Source organism: Etheostoma cragini, chromosome 9, assembly GCF_013103735.1.
Source record: "Etheostoma cragini isolate CJK2018 chromosome 9, CSU_Ecrag_1.0, whole genome shotgun sequence".
Taxonomy (NCBI): domain Eukaryota; kingdom Metazoa; phylum Chordata; class Actinopteri; order Perciformes; family Percidae; genus Etheostoma; species Etheostoma cragini.
In genome coordinates, this window is record NC_048415.1 from 7,657,295 (window position 1) to 7,679,708 (window position 22,414).

Consider the following 22,414-nt stretch of genomic DNA (forward strand, 5'->3'; position numbering starts at 1 on the left):
CCCGTCTCTTTCCCTCTCTAATCCAGCTGTCAGCAAGCCCTTGGGGTTTCCTAATTACCCCCTGGTCATTCTTTTCCTAGTTATTAGTCTCACTTTGAAGTGAGTAAAGTCTGTTGACATCTTACAACACTTGGATGGAACACAGTGGAACCACATGCCAAGAGAAATTTGATGAAGTAGAGGTATATAGCTGTTTTTCTGCTGTGAAAGAAAGTTCGGAAGAAAAATTTAAGGAAAACAACCTAAACATGCTATTGTGTACGCACATTTTTAAAGATTATTTATTTTATTTTAAAGATTATATTACAAATTTGGCAAAAACTAAGCCTACATTGGGAACACGCTCTACTGGATGAGCTGAAGGTTTTTCCTAGATGTACGAAGTTAATGAAAAGAAAGGGGAAGTTGGGATAGGAGGAGGATGCATTGTGAGCGGGAGTTAATGCTTGTGAGCGGGAGTGAATGCAGATGAGTGGGGGAGGAAGAAATAGGGAAAATCCAAGCAGGTGATGAAGGGAGTGCTAAAGACAGGCTTCTTTCTGCGGCAACTCAGGGTAGAACAATGTGTCTTCCCTCTCAGGAACCTCCTTGTTCCTGAAGTTGGAGATGTCCCTGCCCCCTCAGGGCAGGGACATCTCCAACTGAGTCATCTTGTCGTACAATCAGCACAGTACAGCCTGAGGCACCCCTAAGATATATAGATCAATACAGTGGAAGGTTGCACTATTTCACTATATTTTAAGTCAAGGTTGTGATGTATCAAAAGTCTTAACTGTAAATTTATTGTCAGCATTTGGGAAATGCATTGTATTTCTTTCAAAATGTGGCATCACTGATGATTGACGTTGAAGCGTCAGTACAAAAACTAAACATTCCTTCACACCTAGTGTACTCAGGTGTGTCAACCTTTTGATCCTGTTTTCTACTGGCTTTCTATCACCACAGCACTTATTCAGTCAAGCCAAGATCGCTGTCATATTTTGGTTTATAGATGGCATGCAAGGAATAACAAGTTTGACTTACTGTCTTTCTTCTCGTTATAGGAAAAAAGTAAATCCCTCACTGACATTTTAATGTACACAAATCAGATTTTTGTTGTTTTGGAAGCGTATTTTTGTTGTTGTTACAACTAGTTCTCACATTGTATTTTCTACATTTTGGAAATGTCAGAGCATTGGAGATATTTCTAGCAATGGGAATAGAATAGAGAAAACACGCACTTGAAGTGATGAGTTACAGTTCACATCATGAATCAATTGGAAAGTCTTTTCAGATTCCAGAGCTTCTCCTGGTCTGGATTCAATATTCATCCTTTTTTTTCCAATAAAGAGGAAATAAGGGTGAAAGATATGCTGTGAAACATTAGTAGTTGTAGTAAAAGTCACCACTCTTCTTGTTACAGTGACAAAAGTGTATGCTCTGATACATCTTGTGACCGAGCCTAAATTCATTCAGGGTTACGAAAGAAGTTCCTGACCAGCATACACAGGTCCAAATCCTCAATGACATTATCTTAGGTTTACTAATAGGTAACAATATATATATGTATCAAGATTTTATGTGAAAATTCTCAAAGCCAAATACACTAATATCCTTATTGAGAAAAGAGGCCCCAAAACACTTTTATATCACAATATACTAAGTGAAACAGGCAGACATGTATAAAGTACTAGAGACCCGGGCTTGAGTAAAAGTACAAGTGCTCTATAAGAAAATTGACATGTGTAGAAGTTAAAGTGCTCTAAGTGGAAATACTTAAGTATTCAACATTTTTTGTACTTAAGTATTGCAAGTAGTTTATTTTAAAGAAATGTGTTACAATCAAAAGTTTGAATATCATATTGTTTATGTTATTTCAACTGGTTTTGTATAGTTTTTTAAAAATAAAAATAAAACTTGCTTTGGGGAGAATAAAACCACTCTGTGCTGAGTTTACTAGTAACCAAAAAAGCTCAGGGTCCTGCAAATATTGGTATAATATGAAAATGGCTATTATTGGATGAATCAAATTTGAACATGTTTTACATTATTAATTAATTTCCTATGCTGGCCTAGGACACACATTCATACAGCTTGATAAAGCACTTATTGGACTTTAACTTATCATTCCACTTACAATAACGAGCGTAGAAAGAAAAAATTGCAGCAAAAGTTGCGGCCATTCACAGTGATTTGTTGTAACAAGTAACGATGCAGCACATCCAAAATGTATGGGAGTAAAAGTATAAAACTCATAGCAAATATTTACTAAAGTAAAAGTGTAAGTAGTAGAAAAAAAATAATACTCCAGTAGAGTACATATACAGCCTTTTAGTACTTAAGTAAAGTAGTGAAGTAGTTCTACTTCGTTGCTATACATCTCTGGAAACGAGTGACTGAATTAGATGTTATATTGATTCATTGTTTAATATTTTGGCAAATTTTTATTTTTGATTCCCTTCGCTTTTCCTCTAGAGGTGCCCAGAGTTTCAGTAGAGCCTCGGAATCAAACCTTTACAGCAGGAGATGAAAAGAGGATCAGGTGCTCGGCCAGGGCCTACCCTCCACCCCGTCTTGTCTGGACCCACAATGACATGTTCATCATTGCGTCCAGCAGGTGAATTCATCTTCTTTCACATGAATAAATTAGAGGACTTTAGAATTAAAGGTCTCTCTCCCATTTGTCCACTCCCACTTCCATGTGCACTTTTTGATCATGCTGAAATGTCATGGAAATACTGAATTGTGTATCTTGTGTGTGTTCAGACACAGGATGACGCCTGATGGCACATTGGTTATAAGAAACATGGAGAAAAAGGATGGTGGATTGTATGGCTGCCTGGCCAGCAACCAGGCTGGGACAGACACTGTTACCTCCGTCCTCACTTACCTTGGTGAGTGCCACAGTGCAAATGCATCCATTCATCCATCCACTCATGCATCCATTCATCCATCCATTCATAAGCTCGATTCTCTTATCTTTTAGAGGGCCGTGGAGAGCTATAGCCAATCTCAGGTGACATTGGACAAAAGTACACCCTGGACAGGTCTCCAGACAATCACAGTGCTGACACATAGAGACAGACAACCATTCACACCTAGAGTCAATTATTAGAGTTAATAATAACCTAAACGTTATGCCTTTGGATTTGGAAGAAAACCGGAGCACCAGGAAAAAACCATGCAAGCACAGGGGACCTGCAGTCAAATGGAGATAAATAAAACAGACATTAACGTTAGCTGCACTATGAACAGCCATACATTATGTACTGCATTTCAAATTGTCAACAAATTTGTTTCTATTTTTTTACTGTTTTTTAACTGATTTTGTGTAAAGCACTTGGAACTGCCCTGTTGCTGAAATGTGCTATACAAATAAAGCTGCCTTGCCTTGCCTTGTCATACTGGTTTTCTTACTGGTGTTCCATAATTGTCCTTCCCTAGAATCACCTGTGGTTACAGTGGCTTTAAGTGATATTCTCATTGGCATTGGAGAAATCACAGTGATGGCCTGCTCTGCATCTGGAGTCCCTCAGCCTAACATCTGGTGGTACAAAGGTAACATCTCTGAAGGAAGGAAGTATAACAACAAAAGAACAATATTTGCATGTTCTGGACAAAAACAAACAAAAACCATAAACAATTATTAAAAGTTCAGTGTAGAGCTATATTTTCACAGAAGGACTGAATAGTTTGATCACGTAGCCTACCTATTAAACTGTTGCATTTGTTCTCATTGCTAGATGATGTGCAGTTGCATTCATCATCATTCTTGGACGTGGATGCTTTAGGAGGTACATTGACAATCAAGGAGACCCAAGATGTTGATGCTGGAGATTACATCTGTGTAGCAGTCAATGCTGCAGGGAGTTCTTCAGGAAAGATCTCTCTCGATGTAGGAGGTAAGAATGGCACCAAGTTTAGTTAACGTTTAACAACACTAATCAGTTTAATGACGTTAGAATGAGGACAGAATAAATAGAAAGATTACTACTTATGTAGCCTTACCATAGCTGGGAATGTGAGTGTAGTAGCAATGGAGGCATTGGTTGTTTTTTATGTTGCAAGGCAGCTGTTTCATGGAATGCATCTTAGACCCTTAAACCCTAAACTGTCAATGAAATGGGTGTTATGGCTCACTGTATACACTAGTGTGTAATGTCTGTTTATAATGAAACAAAAGCTGTTTTGGTGTAGTTAGTGAATGATGGCATTGCCTAGGCCAAGGACAGAACGTGTCTGGTTTACACCTTAACAAAGTTACACAGGGATGTGTCAATATCGTGTGCGAGCTAGAATTTTGCACATGCGTAAAATATAGAAATAACCGAAAAATATAACACAGTACAGTGCTAAATCAACCCATCATACTTCTGCCAAATCAACACATATCAAACCCTAAAATGTTCAATATTAAATGAATAAAAAAATACATTGTGAAACAAATAATCACATACACAATAAATTGTGTAAAATATATAAATGGGAACACACCGCCGGCGAAGTACCATGAAAAGTAGATTTGTAGTGAACAACCAAAGATTATACGATGGACAAAGTCAAAGTATTTTTATAAGTCTCCCTGAGGAGAAATTTGTTTTGGACACTGGGAAAATTGCTGCAAGAGTTACAGGACACACAAAAAGCACATGATTAAAACAATTAAAAGACAAATGTACAGTAAACATATGGGCTACTCAAAGAGCTGTACAAATTGCAAATTACCATTTTTGTATACAAAAAAGCTATTCTTCACCTGGATTGTCGGCACTTTTTTATCTTTTTACTTTGTTCCAGCCGAGCCCAAGTTCACTCGAGAGCCATCAGATGTGGCGTCAGACATTGGTTCCAATGTGACCCTGCTGTGCCTCGCCCAAGCTCACCCCGAACCACAGATCACCTGGAGGAGAGAGGATGGACTTCCAATTTTCAACAGGCCCCACACACATGGCATTATTACACAGAGCGGCGGAGCACTACATATTAACAGTTAGTTTTTTAGTGGAATATGTGCATACACATTACACATGAAAATGTTCTACATTGATGCCTACATAAATATTCCTTTTCCTCTCAGACCTGTGGGTGGAGGATGAGGCAGTATATGTCTGTGAGGCTCACAACCACTTTGGCAGGATCCAGGCCCAGGCCAGAATCACAGTAACTGGACTGGGTAAGTGCAACCTTTGAGAAGTCTTGCTTCTATTGATTAATGTATTAACTTTTGAATCCCTAAGAAGAATTTGATAATGCTTTGAATGTCATAAGTTTAGTGGGAGGCGAAGGAATACTGAAGGGTAGCTGAACAAAAAAAGTGCTCAGATAGGTATGCCTTGATATTCTTTTGTAGTTCAAAGGCCTGTGGAGCACAACATGCATTTACACACTTACACATGCTTACATTACTTTTGGCTGAATTTGCAGTTTACTGAGTTGTCATATCAAAGAGCACATCTACCTTTCATGTGAAGTAATTTTTCTAAAAAAATGTACAGTACCTTTGAGTGCATAGGTCTGTCTGTACTGTATGTCCTTCTGGATGTGTGTGAGTGTGTGTCTCTGTTCAGTCTTAACATGTACCTCTGAGTTCATTAGCACATTTCAGTGGGTGTGTTTGAACACATGGACCTTGTTAACCCCTGTTTCTATTTCACCACACTGTTTTCTTCACAGTGGAAACACACTGAGCGCTTAAATGTGGGCCAAAGGTTAGAAACCACATATCACTGCCCCACTGCCCCCATTTCCCTACTGTGTGTGTGTTTGTGTGTGTGCGTGTGCGTGTTTGTGTGTAAGGTTGTGTTCCCAGGCCAGTCAGGGTGGTCGTCAAATTCCCCTTGACGACACCGTTGTCTATCTATCACAGACTCCACAGATGACATCAGCATTATGTGTGTGGTGTGAACACAGTCAAACCAAAAAGACAAACGTGACCATTAAATTGATGTATAGGTATTCATATGTCAAGGAAGAAATGGGTGTGTTGATATTTTTAGCAGTTGTGGAAAATGTATACTGTATGCTGTGTTGTTGATGATTTTCCCATTCCCATTTCATCATACACATGAACACTTACATGTGCTCCTTTTTAGTTTTTGATCTTTAATCATTAGTATTTTTATCTAAAAATAAATACAACCACCCTTTTGTTTCCAATCTTTCTCATATTTTCTGCATTTTATGACTGTCTTGGATACGTGAGTTTTTTTTAAGGATGAACTGGTTTACAGTAATTGGTTGGTTTCTTTTAAATGTATGCTTTCAGACACACAAAAAGAGTTGACCTGTGTGTGTGTGTGTGTGTGTGTGTGTGTGTGTGTGTGTCTGTGTGTGTCTGTGTGTGTGTGTTTGGTCTCTATGCACAGAAAAGGCTGCTACCTACAATGTACATCTCAACCGAATCAAATAGCTTAACAGGATTTTAGCTCTCTGCTAATATGAATCTACTTAATCATTTTGTTGAATACTTTCCCGTCATCCTTTCATGGCATCTGTAGTCTCGCCCGTCATTGCGATGAGTCCAACTGTGCTCAGTGTGATCGAGGACCAGCAGGTGACTTTGCCCTGCGTGCTTTTGGCTGGGAATCCACTGCCTGAGAGGCAGTGGCTACATGACTACGGCTTGGTGAGGACACAGAGAGAATATGTATGTCTTCCATGTCTTCATTTAAAAAAGCCATGGTTTAATTTGAACCAATGTTACCTATAAATCGTTCAGGTGACCTCAGACGAGTTTGTGACTGTGAGAAAGGACAGCAGTCTGCATATTGAGAGAGTCCGGCTGGAGGATACGGGTGACTACACCTGTTTGGCTGAAAACGTTATTGGGGCCACCAACCATACCACCACTGTCAACGTCTATGGTAATGTACAGAACTGTACATACAAACTAACTATGAACAGAAATGCATATGCATAAAAACTAATATGGAGAAAACTCAGTAGTTTAGCCTTTAAGGTATCTTGTGGAGTTTTTGAGCACATTGTGTGTGTTGTATCAGCACACTCACCTGAACAATAACGTACTGTATATGTAGAAATTTGGAAAATGTATTAAATGTAATGTATTGTGCATACTGGGACACTTAATGGAACTGACCAATGGTTAATGTTATTTATCACATGTGCTTTTTCTTTTTCTGCCATGACGAGTCAAAACATCTTCTATGAAAAAGGCCTATTGTAAATGTTTTATTATAATTGAAATGCCCCCTTCTCTAAATGTCTTCTTTACATGACAGAGAGCTCTTCACCCATGAATAGGATTATCTTTGAGGTTGCATTACAACCAGGAACAGCTGAGGATAATGGCAGAGTTTGGAGCACAGTGAGAGGGGAAAATGTGTTCTCCATTTATACTAACGTCAGCCATTGCTAGATTCTACCAACTTAAATAAGATTTGTACGTGAAGAAATGACTCCCTCATGAAATTAGGTCAGTCCTTTTCAGCTGTACATACACAACACCCTGAACATTTTTAGGTCAGTGTATAGTTACATTTGTCATAGCCCTTGAAAAATACTTCCCATAGAGTCAACATCATGCCATGTACATGCAAAGATGCAGATGGAAGACCACCATGCAATATTTCATATTGTGTAAACTGTGTGTGATTTTGTTGTTGAGTTAAATTCCAGTTTTCAACTCCAACAAAATGCTCCAAGCCCCCCGGGGCCAATCTTTTTTGCAGATTCCCGGGATCATGCCAAACAACAAAAACAAGACAGATAGTGAACGAGAGCGAGAAAAATAAAATAATAGACACACACAGACAACCAAACACACACACAGAATATACAGAGAACCAGACCTAGATTTTGTAAATACTTGATGAATGGATGTATGCACAAAATAACACATTAGACTAACTGCGTCTTATGTTTTCTTATGTTTCCAGTAATTCCTACCATTCAGTATGGCCCTCAGGTGTTCAGCACAATTGAGGGCACACCCATCACTCTGCCCTGCCGCGCCAGTGGAGTACCCACCCCTAACATTACTTGGGCCAAGGTATGTATTGGCATAACCTCTCAGAGGAATGTAAGCCAAAGTAAGAGCCAGTACTCTGATTGCGTTGGTGTGCGTTTTTCCTGACACTGAAGGCCTTTTTTTTCTCTCCATGAATGGCAAAATAATACAAGATAGATGTGGGAAACCCCATGAAAATTACGTTCAGGAGGTGATCAAGAAAAGAAATGTCTCATCACATTTTGGCCCAATATCACCAGATGAGACTCCACAACATGCAGCAATAGGAAAGCTCTTTACCAGCAATGTCATGCCATTTCAAAGTAATGATCTTTTTACTGACAGCAAAAGGCATGAGGCACTTTCTGATGTCTTAACTCACAAACTCCCACTCATCCACAGATACACCTCTTGACTGTTTCCTTTTAAATTAATGCTGGTATGCAGCTCATTTAAAGTCGAAATGTGGACTGTTTGTGTTCATGTAGTGTGGCTGAGATAAACTCAACTTAAAATAGTCCAGATGCTCTGCTTCAACTACGATACAGGTCCTTATGTTGTTTAGTCTCAAAAGTCAGAAGTGCTATATATTTTTAGTGAATTAGTTACTCTATTAAGGGGCTCTGGCAAGACAATGGCACGTGCTAGGAATATGTGTGAGGGTACATGAATTTTCCTCATGTGCTGCTCCATGAAATCTGTGTCCCCTGGCCTTGACAGTGTGCTCACAGTCTTTACATGTGTTCTTTTGTGTGTTTGTGTGTACTATTAGCCCTCAGCTCCTCTCTGTTTTCCCTCTTTTACACTAGTTTTCTAGGAGTTGTAAAATTGATGCTATTAAAGTGAACAGAGCTACAGGGACATATAAAACTAGACCCTGCTACGTTTAGCACCAGCTCTGGTGATGTTGTTCTTTCTGATTCCTTTGCTGTTCCCTATAATATTAGTCAAGTCAATTCAAGTCAAATTAGTTAATCAGATCAAAAAGGACAGTCCAGAGATGAATCATGATGCACAGACTTCACATTTGCTTTGTGTTTTGTTGTATTTGATTTTCTACCCATTACCATTTTTATTCACAGCCTTTTCATTCAACAGCAATTCAATTTAACTTAAATCATAAATTTAAGAATGCTAAGTAGGTCAAACCACACACCCGTCTGAACTTTTTTTCTTGGACACAATGTCAAGTGTTAATAAAGCTGAGTTAATGAAACAAACTGTGGCCCCTGCCCTTTTCCTGTTGTGATTTGTTTTGCAGGGTGGGGAGCTGCTGTACTTGGGTGGTCCAGCCTTCTCCCTAGATTTTGACGGCAGTCTCCTCATCACCTCTCCCTCTGGAAATGAAACTGGAGAGTTCATCTGCACGGCTACCAATGCTGCCGGCTACGCCTCCAGGAAGGTCCAGCTTACTGTCTATGGTAAACCCCACCAGCTAAAGCCTGGATAAAATCTGTACACGCAGATAAAGGAGAAATAAATAGCATTTAACGTCAACAATTTGTTACTAAACTAATTTTGAGACATTAGTATAATTACTATGTTAGATCTTGTCACTGAGTTCAATTGCAGATCCAGTGTCCTCAAAGACTGTTTTTTAATGTTTATATTTACAATACACAGTCACATTTAGATAGCATATGTGTATAGGTTTGAAAATGAGTTCCAAGTCCTTAGCAAGTCATTGGCTCCACTTTCCTCACAGTTCTGCTTGTGCTACTGTTTAGTGCTCAACCACACTGATCACTTTTGTGTTGGCAGTGATGGAGCAGTTGAAAGTGGCTTTGTAGAAAATAAGGGGACAGGTATATGCCATCCTGTTTTCCATTTTTTAAAGGTGCTCTAAGTGATGTTGGGTGAGGTTACTTCTTCTTCACGTGCAAAGTATTTTCAAACAAAACAAGACTAGCTTGCCCCTCCCTCCTTCTTATCCCGTCCCCTCCTCTCCCTTCTGTGCTTCCGTGCACTACTCCTACCCCCAAATCCTTCTTGTCCATTTTTGGCTGGAACGCTGGAAAACAGTTTGTGAATGCTTCCTGGTGCAGGTGGGCACAGATTGTTTTGGCATTTTTGGCAAGTTTATCAATATTTAACTCTTTGTTTGCATATCTTTACTTTATTTAAACATTATATGTTTGTCCAGTCCGTCCTAGATCCAATGTTGGTGGTGCCGGAGGCTCAGCAAAGCCTCAAAGAATGTCAGTGATTGAGGGTGTGGATGCCATTTTGCCATGTGAGGTCCACAGCGTCCCACCTCCCACCATAAGCTGGGCCAAGGAAAGGCAGCTCATCTCCCCGTTCTCACCCAGGTAAAACCCACACAGAACCCCACACAGCACTGATGATCCAATTACAGTAAAATCACCCCTACAGTAATTCTTTCAAACACACTGCTGCCTTTAAGTGCTCATAATATGCTTTTTGGCTTTTTCCCTTTCATTTATTGTGTTATATATCTTTTTTGTGCATGTAATAGGTTAACAAACTGAAAAAGTCCATCCCTTAACAGATTTACCATCTCCAACAGAAAACACAAACTGCTCCAAACAACTCTATTGTAGTCCAGCCATTACTTCCTTGATGAACGTACGTTCACTTTGTAACAGACATTATAATGCTATCCTCGCTGCTAGCATGGCATGCCCTCATACTCGGCTTCTGACCAGCTAGCAGTGCTTACCTAGTTACTACACATGTGCAACTCCCAACAAAGATGGAACAAAAGTGAGATGCCTCACTCGGTAGCTAAAACAGAAAACTCACCACACAGGGTGAAAAGAGGAGCTGCAGCAATGTGCAGTACAACAAAATTATGGTGTTTAAAAAAAATGAAACCATGTAAACCTATTCTGATAAAACCTCTAAATAAAATTATAAACCTGAAAATGAACGTACAATGAACACTGTAAAATACATGAATAATATTGTCTATTAACTATTAATAAACATTTGATAAAATCATATTATCATGGTTGTAACCTCAAAGTTAGAATTGTAGTTTTAAGAGAACCTCAAGGCTGTCTACATTGCTGTGCTCTCTCTTTGAACTGTAGCCTCAGGATATAGTTTGTAGTTTTATAAGATGACTGAGTAATCATACTCTTCTCTGTGATCTTTTGTACCTACTCTGTGCCTGCCACGGCAGCTGTAATTGTGGTTGATGGTGGATTAGTAAGAATTACTGGAGTATCTGTTTACAGTAATTACTGAATAAGCCATTAAGTGGAAAAACAATCAGTGAGTGTGTGTGCTTGTTTTGTACTTGGATGCTATGGAAGACAGATTTTTACTTAGACTTTCACTTTACCGTTTTTTTTGTGTATGTGTTCATCCCAGGCACACTCAGCTTCCCTCAGGCTCTATGAAGATTTTGGAAACCAGAGTTTCAGACAGTGGGCTTTACGTGTGTGTTGCCTTGAATATTGCTGGCAACTTAACACAATCCATTGAGCTGAATATTTTGGGTAAGTATATCATAAATACTAAAAAGATTAAATACTGATATTATCAGTGGTAATGTAACAATTACAGTTTTTCTACTATGCATAAAGGTAAATGTAAATGAAAATGTTGTAGTACTATCAAAAGATTACATAGTAAAACGTGCAATCATTTGGATCAAAGTTGCTGAGTGAATTCATAAAAAGTTTGATTTTCATCTAACTGTCCAGATGATGTTACTAAAGCTTATTACATCTTCTGTCCTGCAGTGCCCCCGAGTATTCAGGCTGGTCCCAGGGTAATGAAGGTACGGGTGGGTCACCCTGTGGAGCTGCTTTGTGTGGTGAGAGGGGTCCCTCAGCCCTCTGTCACCTGGACAAAGGATGGTAAGAAGTACCTAGTATCCCCTGATGGTAGCCTGGCATTGAGAAATGTGGGGCTGGCTGATGAAGGAACCTACACCTGCACAGCCACAAACACTGCAGGCAGAGACGAGGCCCAAGTTCGCCTTCTTGTGCAAGGTTGGTTTCAAGGTCTTGATCCCACAGACTTGCACTGTGTTCATTATACTAAAGTGTGTTGAAATGTTTTCAGAGTTTTATTTGTCACTTTAAGTTGGATTTTTGTTGGACTGTCACGTGTCTTTGGTTTTTGGAAAAGAATTGGTATTAATGAAGCAACTCTAATTTTAAATGATTAGAAACAATTATTGTATGGATCAGGCATGGATCATCTCCTGAACAAAACATTGAACACATGTACCGCATGTTTAGTTCAGTTTGTAATTCTTTGTTTGAATGACAACTGATTCAATACAGTTTCAGTTTCAAAGATGCATGCTGACAACTATTGCTTTGTAGTGAGTTAAATTGTATTTTGTAATGTTGTAATTTGTTTGTCACTGATTATGTGTTTGTGGGTTCTCAGTGCCCCCTGTGGTTGAGGTATTAGAGCCCCCCTTCAATAGTCCCCTGCAAGAGAGAGTTGCAAACCAGCGAATTGCATTCCCCTGCCCTGCCAAAGGTAATGGAAAATGTCCAACTAGACACAGATATAATGATAATATGTTTCCCTGTGCACAAAAAAAAAAAATACTCATACTCCTATAATAAGTTATGTTCTGCTAAAAGTATGTACCAGACTTTCACTAATAACGATGACCATGTCAAGTATCACACATCATTTTCTAATTGCAACGGCTTGGGTTTCATTAACATCCTTCTTTCTTTTAGGTCTTCCCAAGCCAGTGATTCGGTGGTCGCGTAATGGCCAGGAACTGACGGGCAACGAGCCTGGTGTGTCCATCTTGGAGGATGGTACACTGCTCATTCTGGCCTCTGTATCACCACTGGACAACGGAGAGTATGCCTGTGCTGCTGTCAATGATGCTGGTTCCACTGAAAGAAAGTACCAGCTCAAAGTTAATGGTGATTGACCTGTTCTCTGGTTCTGACCTGTGACTTTGGAATAAGTTTACAAGGCATTTGCTGACACATGACTGAAACATTACATTCTATCTTATATTTTGCATACATTTTATTCCGTGGAAACTAATGCATAAATAAAGCTTGGTTATCACCTTGGAAACTTCACAGTGCCCCCAGTGTTCCGAGACAGCGAAACGCCGGGCAACGTGTCGTTGGTCCTGAGCCAGTCCACCAGCTTGCTGTGTGATGTCATAGGAAGTCCAACCCCTGTCATCACTTGGTATAAGGATGGGGCTCCTGTAGGTGAAATCCTATTGAATAAGATGTCAAACTGTATTTTATACAAAAAAATTAATTTACATTTACAACTCTTAAGATCCAGTTTTTGTATAAATGTTCATTTTAAATGTGAATACACACATCAAATACACAGTCAGAGTGTAACATGCTGCCTTATAATTTTCATAACCTATACTTAAACTGTGGTCTAGTAAGTCATCTATGTGGATTGGATCACAAAACCTTACGAGCACAAAAGTAATGAGAAATTATAATGAATTTTCCTTTCATTTACTAAGTGCTCATAAAGTCTGAATAAGCTCTGATCACAGGGTACACTGTCCAAGAGAGAACAGACCTGAAACCACATGGATCCTCTGTGTGTGTGTGTGTGTGTGTGTGTGTGTGTGTGTGTGTGTGTGTGTGTGTGTGTGTGTGAGTGAGTGAATGAGTGTGTGAAAAAATACAAGACAGACCAGCCATGGTGGCTGCAACAGTCAAAGCTATAATGACAGAATAATTATGATTGATGTGAGAACAGAAAGTTAGCACACACTTTGCTGTAATATCCCAGTTAGTTGACTGCTTTTTGTTCCCTTGGCTGCCGTACAAGTTATTTCAGCAAGGGACAGATAGGAAATTCAGAGCACTTACTTTAATCTGCTACTAATGACCAAAGAACGACGGTTTCTCTGCTCTCTGAATGTTTTTTACTCTAAGCAACAATTTGAAACTATTCATGTAAATTATAATTCTCAGCTGAATAGATCTTTGGCTTAGACTTTAGATCCTTTTATCGTGATGTCTTACAATACGCCCCATAATTACTGTCAGACAGTATTTGTCTGTAACTTATGCTGTTTTTGCTTTTGTGTTTGATTTAATTTACTTATGTTGATCGACAGGTAGTTTCTAGTAACAGCATCCAGATTCTTGACATGGGAAAAACACTGAGACTATTGAAGGCAGCCACAGCAGACGCAGGCAGATACAGCTGTAAAGCCATCAACATCGCTGGCAGCACAGAAAAAGACTTCTTTCTGGATATACTGGGTGAGTAAGTGCAGTGAGTACAGTAGTTGTCAATGGTAGAGGTTCTTTCTTTTTTGTGCAGCCAAGAACTCCCAAGAAGATAGAGATAGAGAACATACAGCGGACTCCCTCATGTACTGTATGTCCCTTGGAATGATTTGATGTAGCCTATTTTTTTAAATTTCTATAGATTTAAAAATTGCAATGGTATTTGCTGAACCATGTAGCCTTTTGCAAAAATAAAAAACAACAATAATTTAACTAAATTTAAATAAAAATATAATTATGGACCCCTTAGCAGAGTGCCACGGACCCCTAGGGGGCCCAGGATCCCACTTCGAGAACTACTTGTTTATGGAAACTCTAAAGAAAGGACATACAGATCTTGAAATTAATTCCACATCAGTGGAAAACCCTTTAAAACATTTTAATACATAAACACAGCCACATGGAAAAGACTCTAAACTTCTTGGGCTTTCTCATTTAATCAGTTTCTAGAAGAGTCAGCTAATATACACTGTTTCTTTGTTTCCCAGTTCCACCAACCATTGTAGAGTCAGGCTCTTCTCGAGATGTTTCAGCCATTGTCAAACAGGAGATAAGTCTGGAGTGCAAGGTGCAAGGAGTGCCCTTTCCCACAATCCAGTGGTACAAGGACAGGAAGTAAGTGCCTTCCAATATTATTTAGAGTATTTACTATTAGGGTAAAAATAATCAAACTAATTTAAAAAAACTGAGTTAAACTTCTGTTTTTAGGCTGGTGTTTCTTGGTGATCCCAACATAGAGGTCACCCACAGGGGTCAGGTTTTGAGGATAAAAAGTGTCCGTCTTGGGGACAAGGCACGCTACCAGTGTAATGTAATGAATACAGCTGGCAAACAGTCCAAGGACTTCAACCTCAGTGTATATGGTGAGTGTGGATTTTGACAGATCCTAGCCAATCAGGCACCAAGTACAAAGCTTACTCTTTACACGGTAAACTAACGTGACTAAAAATAGCTTAATTATGGAAGTCAGATTCATAATTTGTGGGCCATTGTTTCAGTGCCCCCCTCCATCAAAGGTGGTAACATAACCACAGAGGTCACAGCCCTGCTCGACACAGTGGTAACACTGGAGTGTGAGGCACGCGGAGTGCCCCTTCCTAGCATCACTTGGTACCGAAATGGAGAGGCCATCCTGTCCAACCGGCAAGTTCAGTACGTCGAGCGAGGCCACTACCTGAAGATCCCTCGGGCGCAGGCTTCCGATGCCGGCCAGTATGCCTGCAAGGTGACCAGTGTGGCCGGGAGCGCTGAGAAGAGCTATGAACTGGACGTCTACCGTAAGAATCTGACATCTAATCAGAAATACACATTTAGCTTTTTTTTACCGTTCTGTATTTTAGCTTGAAACAAAAGCTTTTAGAAATTCAGAGCACATTTTCACATTAAATCAGGTTTTTGAACAGAGGAACTTATGGAACTTAAGTTTCCATTGTCTCTGCATTTGCAATCCTTCTTATATGTTTGGAGATCTGAATCTTATTATTGTATTAATCAGAGCTTTAAGGCATTTGGTTTTCACTCACACAGCATGAAGACTTTTGCATCAGACAGGAATAATTTCAAACAGCTGTGGATAGTCAGCAAACAATTTATTTTAAAAATAAAATCCTTGAAGAGCATTAAAATGGATACAGAGTGGAGTACTTGATGCATAAAGAAATTTTACATGTTTTTGGCTGATGAACGCCTTGTGTGTGAAATGTAAAAAAGATATCAATCAAGCAGAAAAGTCTTTAAAGCTTTAACTCTCCCTTTTTAATGCATCCCCCCAGTGCCTCCTACCATTGCAGGGGGTGATGATGGGCCAACTGAGAGGAAAGTGATCCTCAGTAAGTCTCTGATTCTGGAGTGTGAGGCTGGGGGACACCCTCCCCCCTCCCTCACCTGGCTCAAAGATGGAGTTCCTGTGCGTGATGGTGAAAGTGTCCGTCTTCTCGAACAGGGGAGTAAAATAGAAATATTCTCAGCCACGGTGTCAGACTCCGGACGTTATGTCTGCGTGGCTACGAGCATTGCTGGAGAGAAGGAGGTCAAATACGACGTCAGAGTTTTAGGTATAGAGACACACAATGATATGCACAGAACATACACACACTCATGCTTCATTGTTTTAATTATTACATTGTCACCGTCTGGCAGACCCAAAGTAACAAGACATGATGTCAACAAGTGGGCTGTCTTTATATTCAACATTTTCAATGTTTACAAAATATAACTTTTCAAGGATGATAGCTTGCTTTTGTGTATGCATGTTGTGGCCTTGCTGTTCTTTTCATAATTTCTTTGTTGTACTTCAATTCTAGTTTTTGACTCAAATTGATAGTGAAAAAAGAAGGATTTGTCTCTATGCATATCATGTGAACAGCAGTTGAAGAAATAAATAAAGGCCAAACATTTGATTTAGCATATGTCAGGTAAAAAGACATCCGAGAAGGTTGTTACCTGAACTGGCCAACCAGGTACAAAAATTATATAGCTGCTTGGAGCCAGGATATCTGTTGAGTACTTATGTTGGTCCAGGTTACCTAACACATACTGAAATATGTTTAGCCATGTGGCTGGAGTTGTCATCATTAATCAGAAACTATGCAGAAAACACTCTCAGTATGGCTCTATTTTGGATCAATCATTTAAGTAAAAACTTTAATTGCAAATGTGTTTTTCAACCATTAACCTTTTCGCAATCAGTAAATGCCAGAGGGAAACGCAGTGCTTTCTTCTTGGTATTAGACGGATGGAGTTGTCACAATTTAGGAAGTACCCTCTCCCATGTTTACCTTATCACTCCAACAACTTGTCATCTTCAGTTTATTCTTTAACAGTTTGTGCCAGCTAGAAAGATATAGTGCTGTTTTCAGCAGGATTTGAACTGGCACAGGGAGACCCCAATGGATTTCTAGTCCAACACGTTAACCACTTAGCCACAGCAACTCACATGAAACCAACCTGAGCTGAAACTGTTCTTTTGTGCTAAGGCTGTTGCTGTTTGCACCATGTGTGCATTTTACATGGAAAATAGACATCTGCCATTTCCCGGTAACCAAAAGATTGCCTGGTATGATATGCCTGGGTCTCTTTTCAGAGCAAGAGACCCAGGCATACCATTATTACTGATGTTTTTTGGTTACTGTTACTATCAGCAGCAGAAATAGAGGAATACTAATAAAAGTGGAATAAATTTGGTTCATTTTCCAATTGATAATGTCAAATATAAGAACATCACAGACCTTTTTTTTAAAATCCTAGTTCCTCCTTTCATTGATGGAGCTGATGACGTGACAGACAGCACGGTGATCATCAACAGCCCTTTGGAGCTGGAGTGTCACGCCACTGGAACACCTGCACCTGTCATTACGTAAGGATCTCCATCTCATGCATACAGATAAACCTAACTACACATACATTAAATACACATGCATATGTACACAAATATTCACTTTAAAATGATTATTTTCCAGGTGGTATAAAGATGGAAAACCAGTCAGACAGGGTGAGGGGTTGAGGGTAGCAGCCAGCGGTCGACGGCTGATTGTTTCCCGCCCTCAGGTCTCTGACACGGCACGTTTCCAGTGTGTAGCCACTAATGAAGCAGGAGACCACGAGAAAGACTTCAATGTGGTTGTCCATGGTAAAATATTAAAATGCTTTGTCATATGTTTTGCACTATAATGTATAGTTTTCTGACAGGCACAATAATTGAAATGAATGTAATTTTTGCGTTGAATGCAAGCCACAGGAACGCTCCCACTTTGGGTAAATAATACCCTCTGCCTTTTTTTCCAAATTTGCTGCAAAGTGTTTTTAAGAGAATAACTATCCTCTTCATCTCCCCAGTTCCTCCATCCATTCGTACCACCGGGTCTGCTGAACGTTCAGTGGTTCTCCACAAACCCATTAGTTTGGAGTGCATCTCCAGCGGCATCCCTCCTCCCAGCATCACCTGGCTTAAAGATGGTCGACCTGTCGACACAACACAGGGGCACCTTAAGGTTGGTATCCTGATTGACTGATTATTAATTTGTTAAATTTTAACTACATACCACTGGAATAGGCACAGGGAAACCCCAATACAGAATGATGCTGCTCAAATGCCCCGGACACTGTAATTCGTTCAAAAACTGTTGCTGAATTAAAAAAGAACTGTTTTGTTTCAGGTTTGTAATTTGAATTGCTGCAATGCAGCACAAAGAAAGAAATTAGGCACTGTTATTTTTTCCAGCTTACAACTACAGTTGATGTTTTGACTTTTGCCTGTGATGTTTTTTCTTAATATAGTATGTTTATATAGGGTTATGCTTAAAACACAGAAATAAACCATAGGATTAATGGACTAATTGACTTCCAAGCACTGAAGTCACATCTGTATTGGCTGATTGGCATCAAATTCTTCCAACATGTAGAATATACTTTTCTGATCACGTTTTAAAATATGAAGAAGTTTCTACTCTGAATTCTATATGCCATATGTTTGTTTGTGCATGTATCTTTCACAGCTGGAGTTGGCAGGCAGAATGTTAAAAGTCATAGAGTCAAGACTAGATGATTCTGGGAAATACACCTGCCTGGCCACCAATGCAGCTGGTGAAGCTCAACACCACATACAGCTCAGTGTCCATGGTAACTTATAGATAAACACAGCACTATCTCTGCATGTTTCTGTCTGTTGTCTCACTCACCTCCTGTTTTTTTTGTCAGATATACTTTTATGCTTTCTGTGTCGAGAGACTGGGTGGAGGCAGAAAAATATCATCTAATAAATTATTGTTCTTGTGTATGTCCCTCAGAACCTCCCAGTATCCCAAACTCTGAAGAGATCATCAACCAGACCATCCTGTCCGGCTTTCCCACTGAGCTCGAGTGCAAGGCCACAGGCCGCCCATTACCTGGTAAGACGTCTCACAAACTTCTTCCTTCGCCCTGCTGTGCTCACTCTCACGCTGGAAATTGATCTCAGATGATTTCTTACAGGCAGCTTCACTTCCCACTTTCTTTCCAGTGTGCAAATTCAGTACAGATAAGAAGTCACATTCCAATGTAATTGGACACTCTTTTCTTGGGATGTTTCTGCATTTTACAGCATGTGTCGCGTCCAACAATCTGATATCTGTGAAACCATGTTACATGTGAAAATACTTTTTTAGAAATCTGTTTCAATGTAAGCTTCTTTGTCCTAAGCAAAAATATAGAGCCCTGGTTTGTCAGCTACTTTGCTTGGTTGCTTATTTAACAAAAAACACAAAAAAATACATATGTATAAATATATATAGTATAAATATAAATTTATTTTATGCCCATTACTGCGGACACACAAATTTCACATCAAAGTAGTCAAATAGTGAATTCTATTCTATTCTATTTAATTCTAATTCACAATGTCCAATTTTGTATTTATCTTTCTTTCTAATGTTGTTTTTTGTTTTATGTAATGCATTTTTGTTACCCTTTGTGTTTCAGCTATCACTTGGTACAAAGATGGCCGGCCGCTGACAAGTGCCACTGGGGTGACCATGCTGAAGCGTGGACAGGTGCTGGAGATTGAACGAGCTCAACTGTCTGATGCAGGGATATACAGATGCGTAGCGGTCAACCTGGCTGGAGTTGCTGAGCAATCCCACAGCCTGCAGGTGTACGGTGAGTGTCTTTTTATATGACATGCAATAAACTGAGATTTGCTGATGTAATATGAAATCAGATAAGTGGACATTATAATAATGTTTCTCTATAATTAAGAGATAAGTTAGTGACAGGGTTAGGATATAATTTATCCAAGGGTGGTTATCCACCGTGTCCAACCTCTTAAAACTCCAGCAGTAATGTAGAATTTTTCTGTATTTGACTATATGTCATGCATTTATGCAATCCTTTCCCCTTCTTGCAGTGCCTCCAATCATCTCCAGCCGAGGTGGTACAGTAACAGTTGTGGTGAACGAGGCTGCCAGGCTGGAATGTGAGGCCACCGGTGTTCCTCCGCCCAGCCTTACATGGCTCAAAGATGGCAGCCCTGTGGCAAGTGTATCACATGGCATACAGGTGTATACATATTTTTGAAACTTGAATCACTATCATTATGTCGTTTTTTATGATGAGGCAAAAATGTGGCATAATCTCCAATCAAATAAGGATGAGAATTAATTTAAACACACTAAATTTAAACACACATTATAAACCAAATGTTTAATTAAACATGTCAGAGAGACGTGGTATTAGTCTGTCGATTTTTGGATGATTATATTTGTGTGTATTTGTGTGTGTGCTGTGTGCTATGATCTGGTCTCTGACCTGCTCCCCTGGCTCAGGTGTTGTCTGGTGGCAGAGTGCTGTCTCTGAACAGTGCACTGGTTAGTGATTCAGGCAGGTACACCTGTGTGGCTGTCAACGCCGGAGGAGAACAACATAGAGAGTACGACCTGAGAGTTTATGGTGAGTAAATCAAAATGTGTTAGGAGTTGTTACATTAATGATTTTACATGGATTCAACAATTCTGTCGATTTTGACTTTTAGTGGTGGGTTTTTTCCTTTTGTTCACTTTGCTCACTTTGCTCATATTAAAGTTGTTGTAAAACAGGCACTTTTCCTTGTTCCTTGTTCTTTGTGTCTTGTTTCACTGAGTAATGCTTATGGTTGATTGTAATATGGGTTTTTACAGAGCACCAGATGCAACACAAAACCTGATTTAACATACTTAAACATTTAAACATTATTTGAAAAAGTCCTCAGGCTAAACATGTGCACAGAGAGGGAGTATGATATGACTAAGTTTAGCACTCCAATAAACCTTGTCAGTTCCCTACACAGAGCTTAGCTTGATGGCAGATCAGTTGTTATACTAGTCTGATCAAAGAGAATGTCACTGAGGTAATAAGAGTAGTAGTTTACATATAAAGCCTGTGCTTGCGTGTGTCTGTCCCTACATGTCTGTTTGAACATAAGCATGCAGAATACAAACATCCACATGATGTTTGTTTCCTCAAAAAGCTCAAAAAGAACTTGTCCAAAGAAATAAAAGGCAGATTTGTTGAGGTAATTGCTACCACTCTTTTGCAGCTTCCTGTGTCTGGCCAAATACTGAACTGATCTTTCTTTCCCCAATGACCAAATTGCAGGGAAAATTGGCCAGCAGTCATTTTCTAGACCAGGCCAGATTCATCAAAAAATGGAGACGATCCTGTCTCAATGAAAACTGATAAACAGAAGCCCAGATAATAATTGCCACCTAAAATAGAGTTATATTTAAAAAGTCCAGTTTGCTATTAGAATAGAGACATTGTCATACAGGGGGTGGAATCCACCAGATGTTTCCTGAGTTTTTGCGCAAACTTAATACTTCTTCCAACTGTTTGCCTTTCTGTGTCTCTGAAATGGGTCCAATAAATGTTGAAGGAAATCTAATTTACCGGTCTCAGCGACACCCATCTTTGGTTGTGATTATACTTAGTCACAGGGGAACAAAAACATTCTTGTGGGAATTTCTCTTGAGTCATTATGTATCTCAGTGCATGTTTGCCATGGAAATTAGGTTTCATGAATTTCTTAGAAATTAAGCTACTCTGATTGTTAATACCACAAACAATGTTGAACTGGTTTAAGGATGCTGTCATAGCCCAAGATAGAATAATTACATAAAGAGCACCAGATGCTTTATTTAACAGAGCCAGTGCATCTCAGGAAGCAATCAGTCTTTTTGTTAATGAGATAATGTGAAGAATTTACAGCATTTAGAATGGAATAGCAGGCTAACTTTCAAGTTAAATGGATGCAAAAGAACATGTGCTAATAAATAATAAATAGTATGCATGCTTATCTCATGAAGTGTCTCATTTTGTATAAAAAATTCTCTTTCATCTGTCAGAGAAACATTTTCAGTAACTTGCCTTCATGTCTGCCATAGTACCACCGAACATTAAGGGTGAGGAGGTGAATGCCACTGTGATGCTTGGTCGTCCAGTGGAGCTGCACTGCCAAAGCGATGCAATCCCTCCACCTAAGCTCACCTGGCGCAAAGATGGCCGTCTACTCTTCAGGAAGCCTGGTCTGACTGTCTCAGTGGATGGTAGTTTGCTCAAGGTACAGATGGAGATTATAATACTTCTTCAATTCACCTCTTTTTTTCACATAAAATGTTTATTGGCTGGCTTCCCAGATAGCTGAGTTGGTAGAGCGGGCGCCCATATATATTCCACTCACCAGGGATGGTTTCAACTCTGACCTGCAGCCCTTTGCTACATGTCATTTCCCCTC

The 22,414-nt window shown here is 39.5% G+C and overlaps 1 protein-coding gene across 2 annotated transcripts in view; it reads left to right on the forward strand.

The window, feature by feature from the left end:
* hmcn1 (hemicentin 1) overlaps positions 1–22,414 on the forward strand; it is an 80,457-nt gene that overhangs the window by 30,843 nt on the left and 27,200 nt on the right. For both annotated transcript variants that reach the window (XM_034882707.1, XM_034882706.1), the window contains exons 12-41: positions 2,455–2,596; positions 2,746–2,873; positions 3,424–3,537; positions 3,723–3,881; positions 4,777–4,968; positions 5,057–5,152; positions 6,477–6,604; positions 6,698–6,842; positions 7,878–7,990; positions 9,210–9,369; positions 10,092–10,257; positions 11,285–11,412; positions 11,659–11,910; positions 12,317–12,412; positions 12,622–12,816; positions 12,985–13,115; positions 14,001–14,148; positions 14,664–14,790; positions 14,884–15,038; positions 15,174–15,452; positions 15,948–16,229; positions 17,422–17,530; positions 17,634–17,803; positions 18,010–18,164; positions 18,669–18,792; positions 18,960–19,061; positions 19,630–19,806; positions 20,054–20,205; positions 20,472–20,595; positions 22,065–22,240. In XM_034882707.1, the coding sequence (XP_034738598.1) occupies positions 2,455–2,596; positions 2,746–2,873; positions 3,424–3,537; positions 3,723–3,881; positions 4,777–4,968; positions 5,057–5,152; positions 6,477–6,604; positions 6,698–6,842; positions 7,878–7,990; positions 9,210–9,369; positions 10,092–10,257; positions 11,285–11,412; positions 11,659–11,910; positions 12,317–12,412; positions 12,622–12,816; positions 12,985–13,115; positions 14,001–14,148; positions 14,664–14,790; positions 14,884–15,038; positions 15,174–15,452; positions 15,948–16,229; positions 17,422–17,530; positions 17,634–17,803; positions 18,010–18,164; positions 18,669–18,792; positions 18,960–19,061; positions 19,630–19,806; positions 20,054–20,205; positions 20,472–20,595; positions 22,065–22,240 (4,625 nt within the window). The remainder of the gene's footprint in view (positions 1–2,454; positions 2,597–2,745; positions 2,874–3,423; positions 3,538–3,722; positions 3,882–4,776; positions 4,969–5,056; positions 5,153–6,476; positions 6,605–6,697; positions 6,843–7,877; positions 7,991–9,209; positions 9,370–10,091; positions 10,258–11,284; positions 11,413–11,658; positions 11,911–12,316; positions 12,413–12,621; positions 12,817–12,984; positions 13,116–14,000; positions 14,149–14,663; positions 14,791–14,883; positions 15,039–15,173; positions 15,453–15,947; positions 16,230–17,421; positions 17,531–17,633; positions 17,804–18,009; positions 18,165–18,668; positions 18,793–18,959; positions 19,062–19,629; positions 19,807–20,053; positions 20,206–20,471; positions 20,596–22,064; positions 22,241–22,414) is intronic.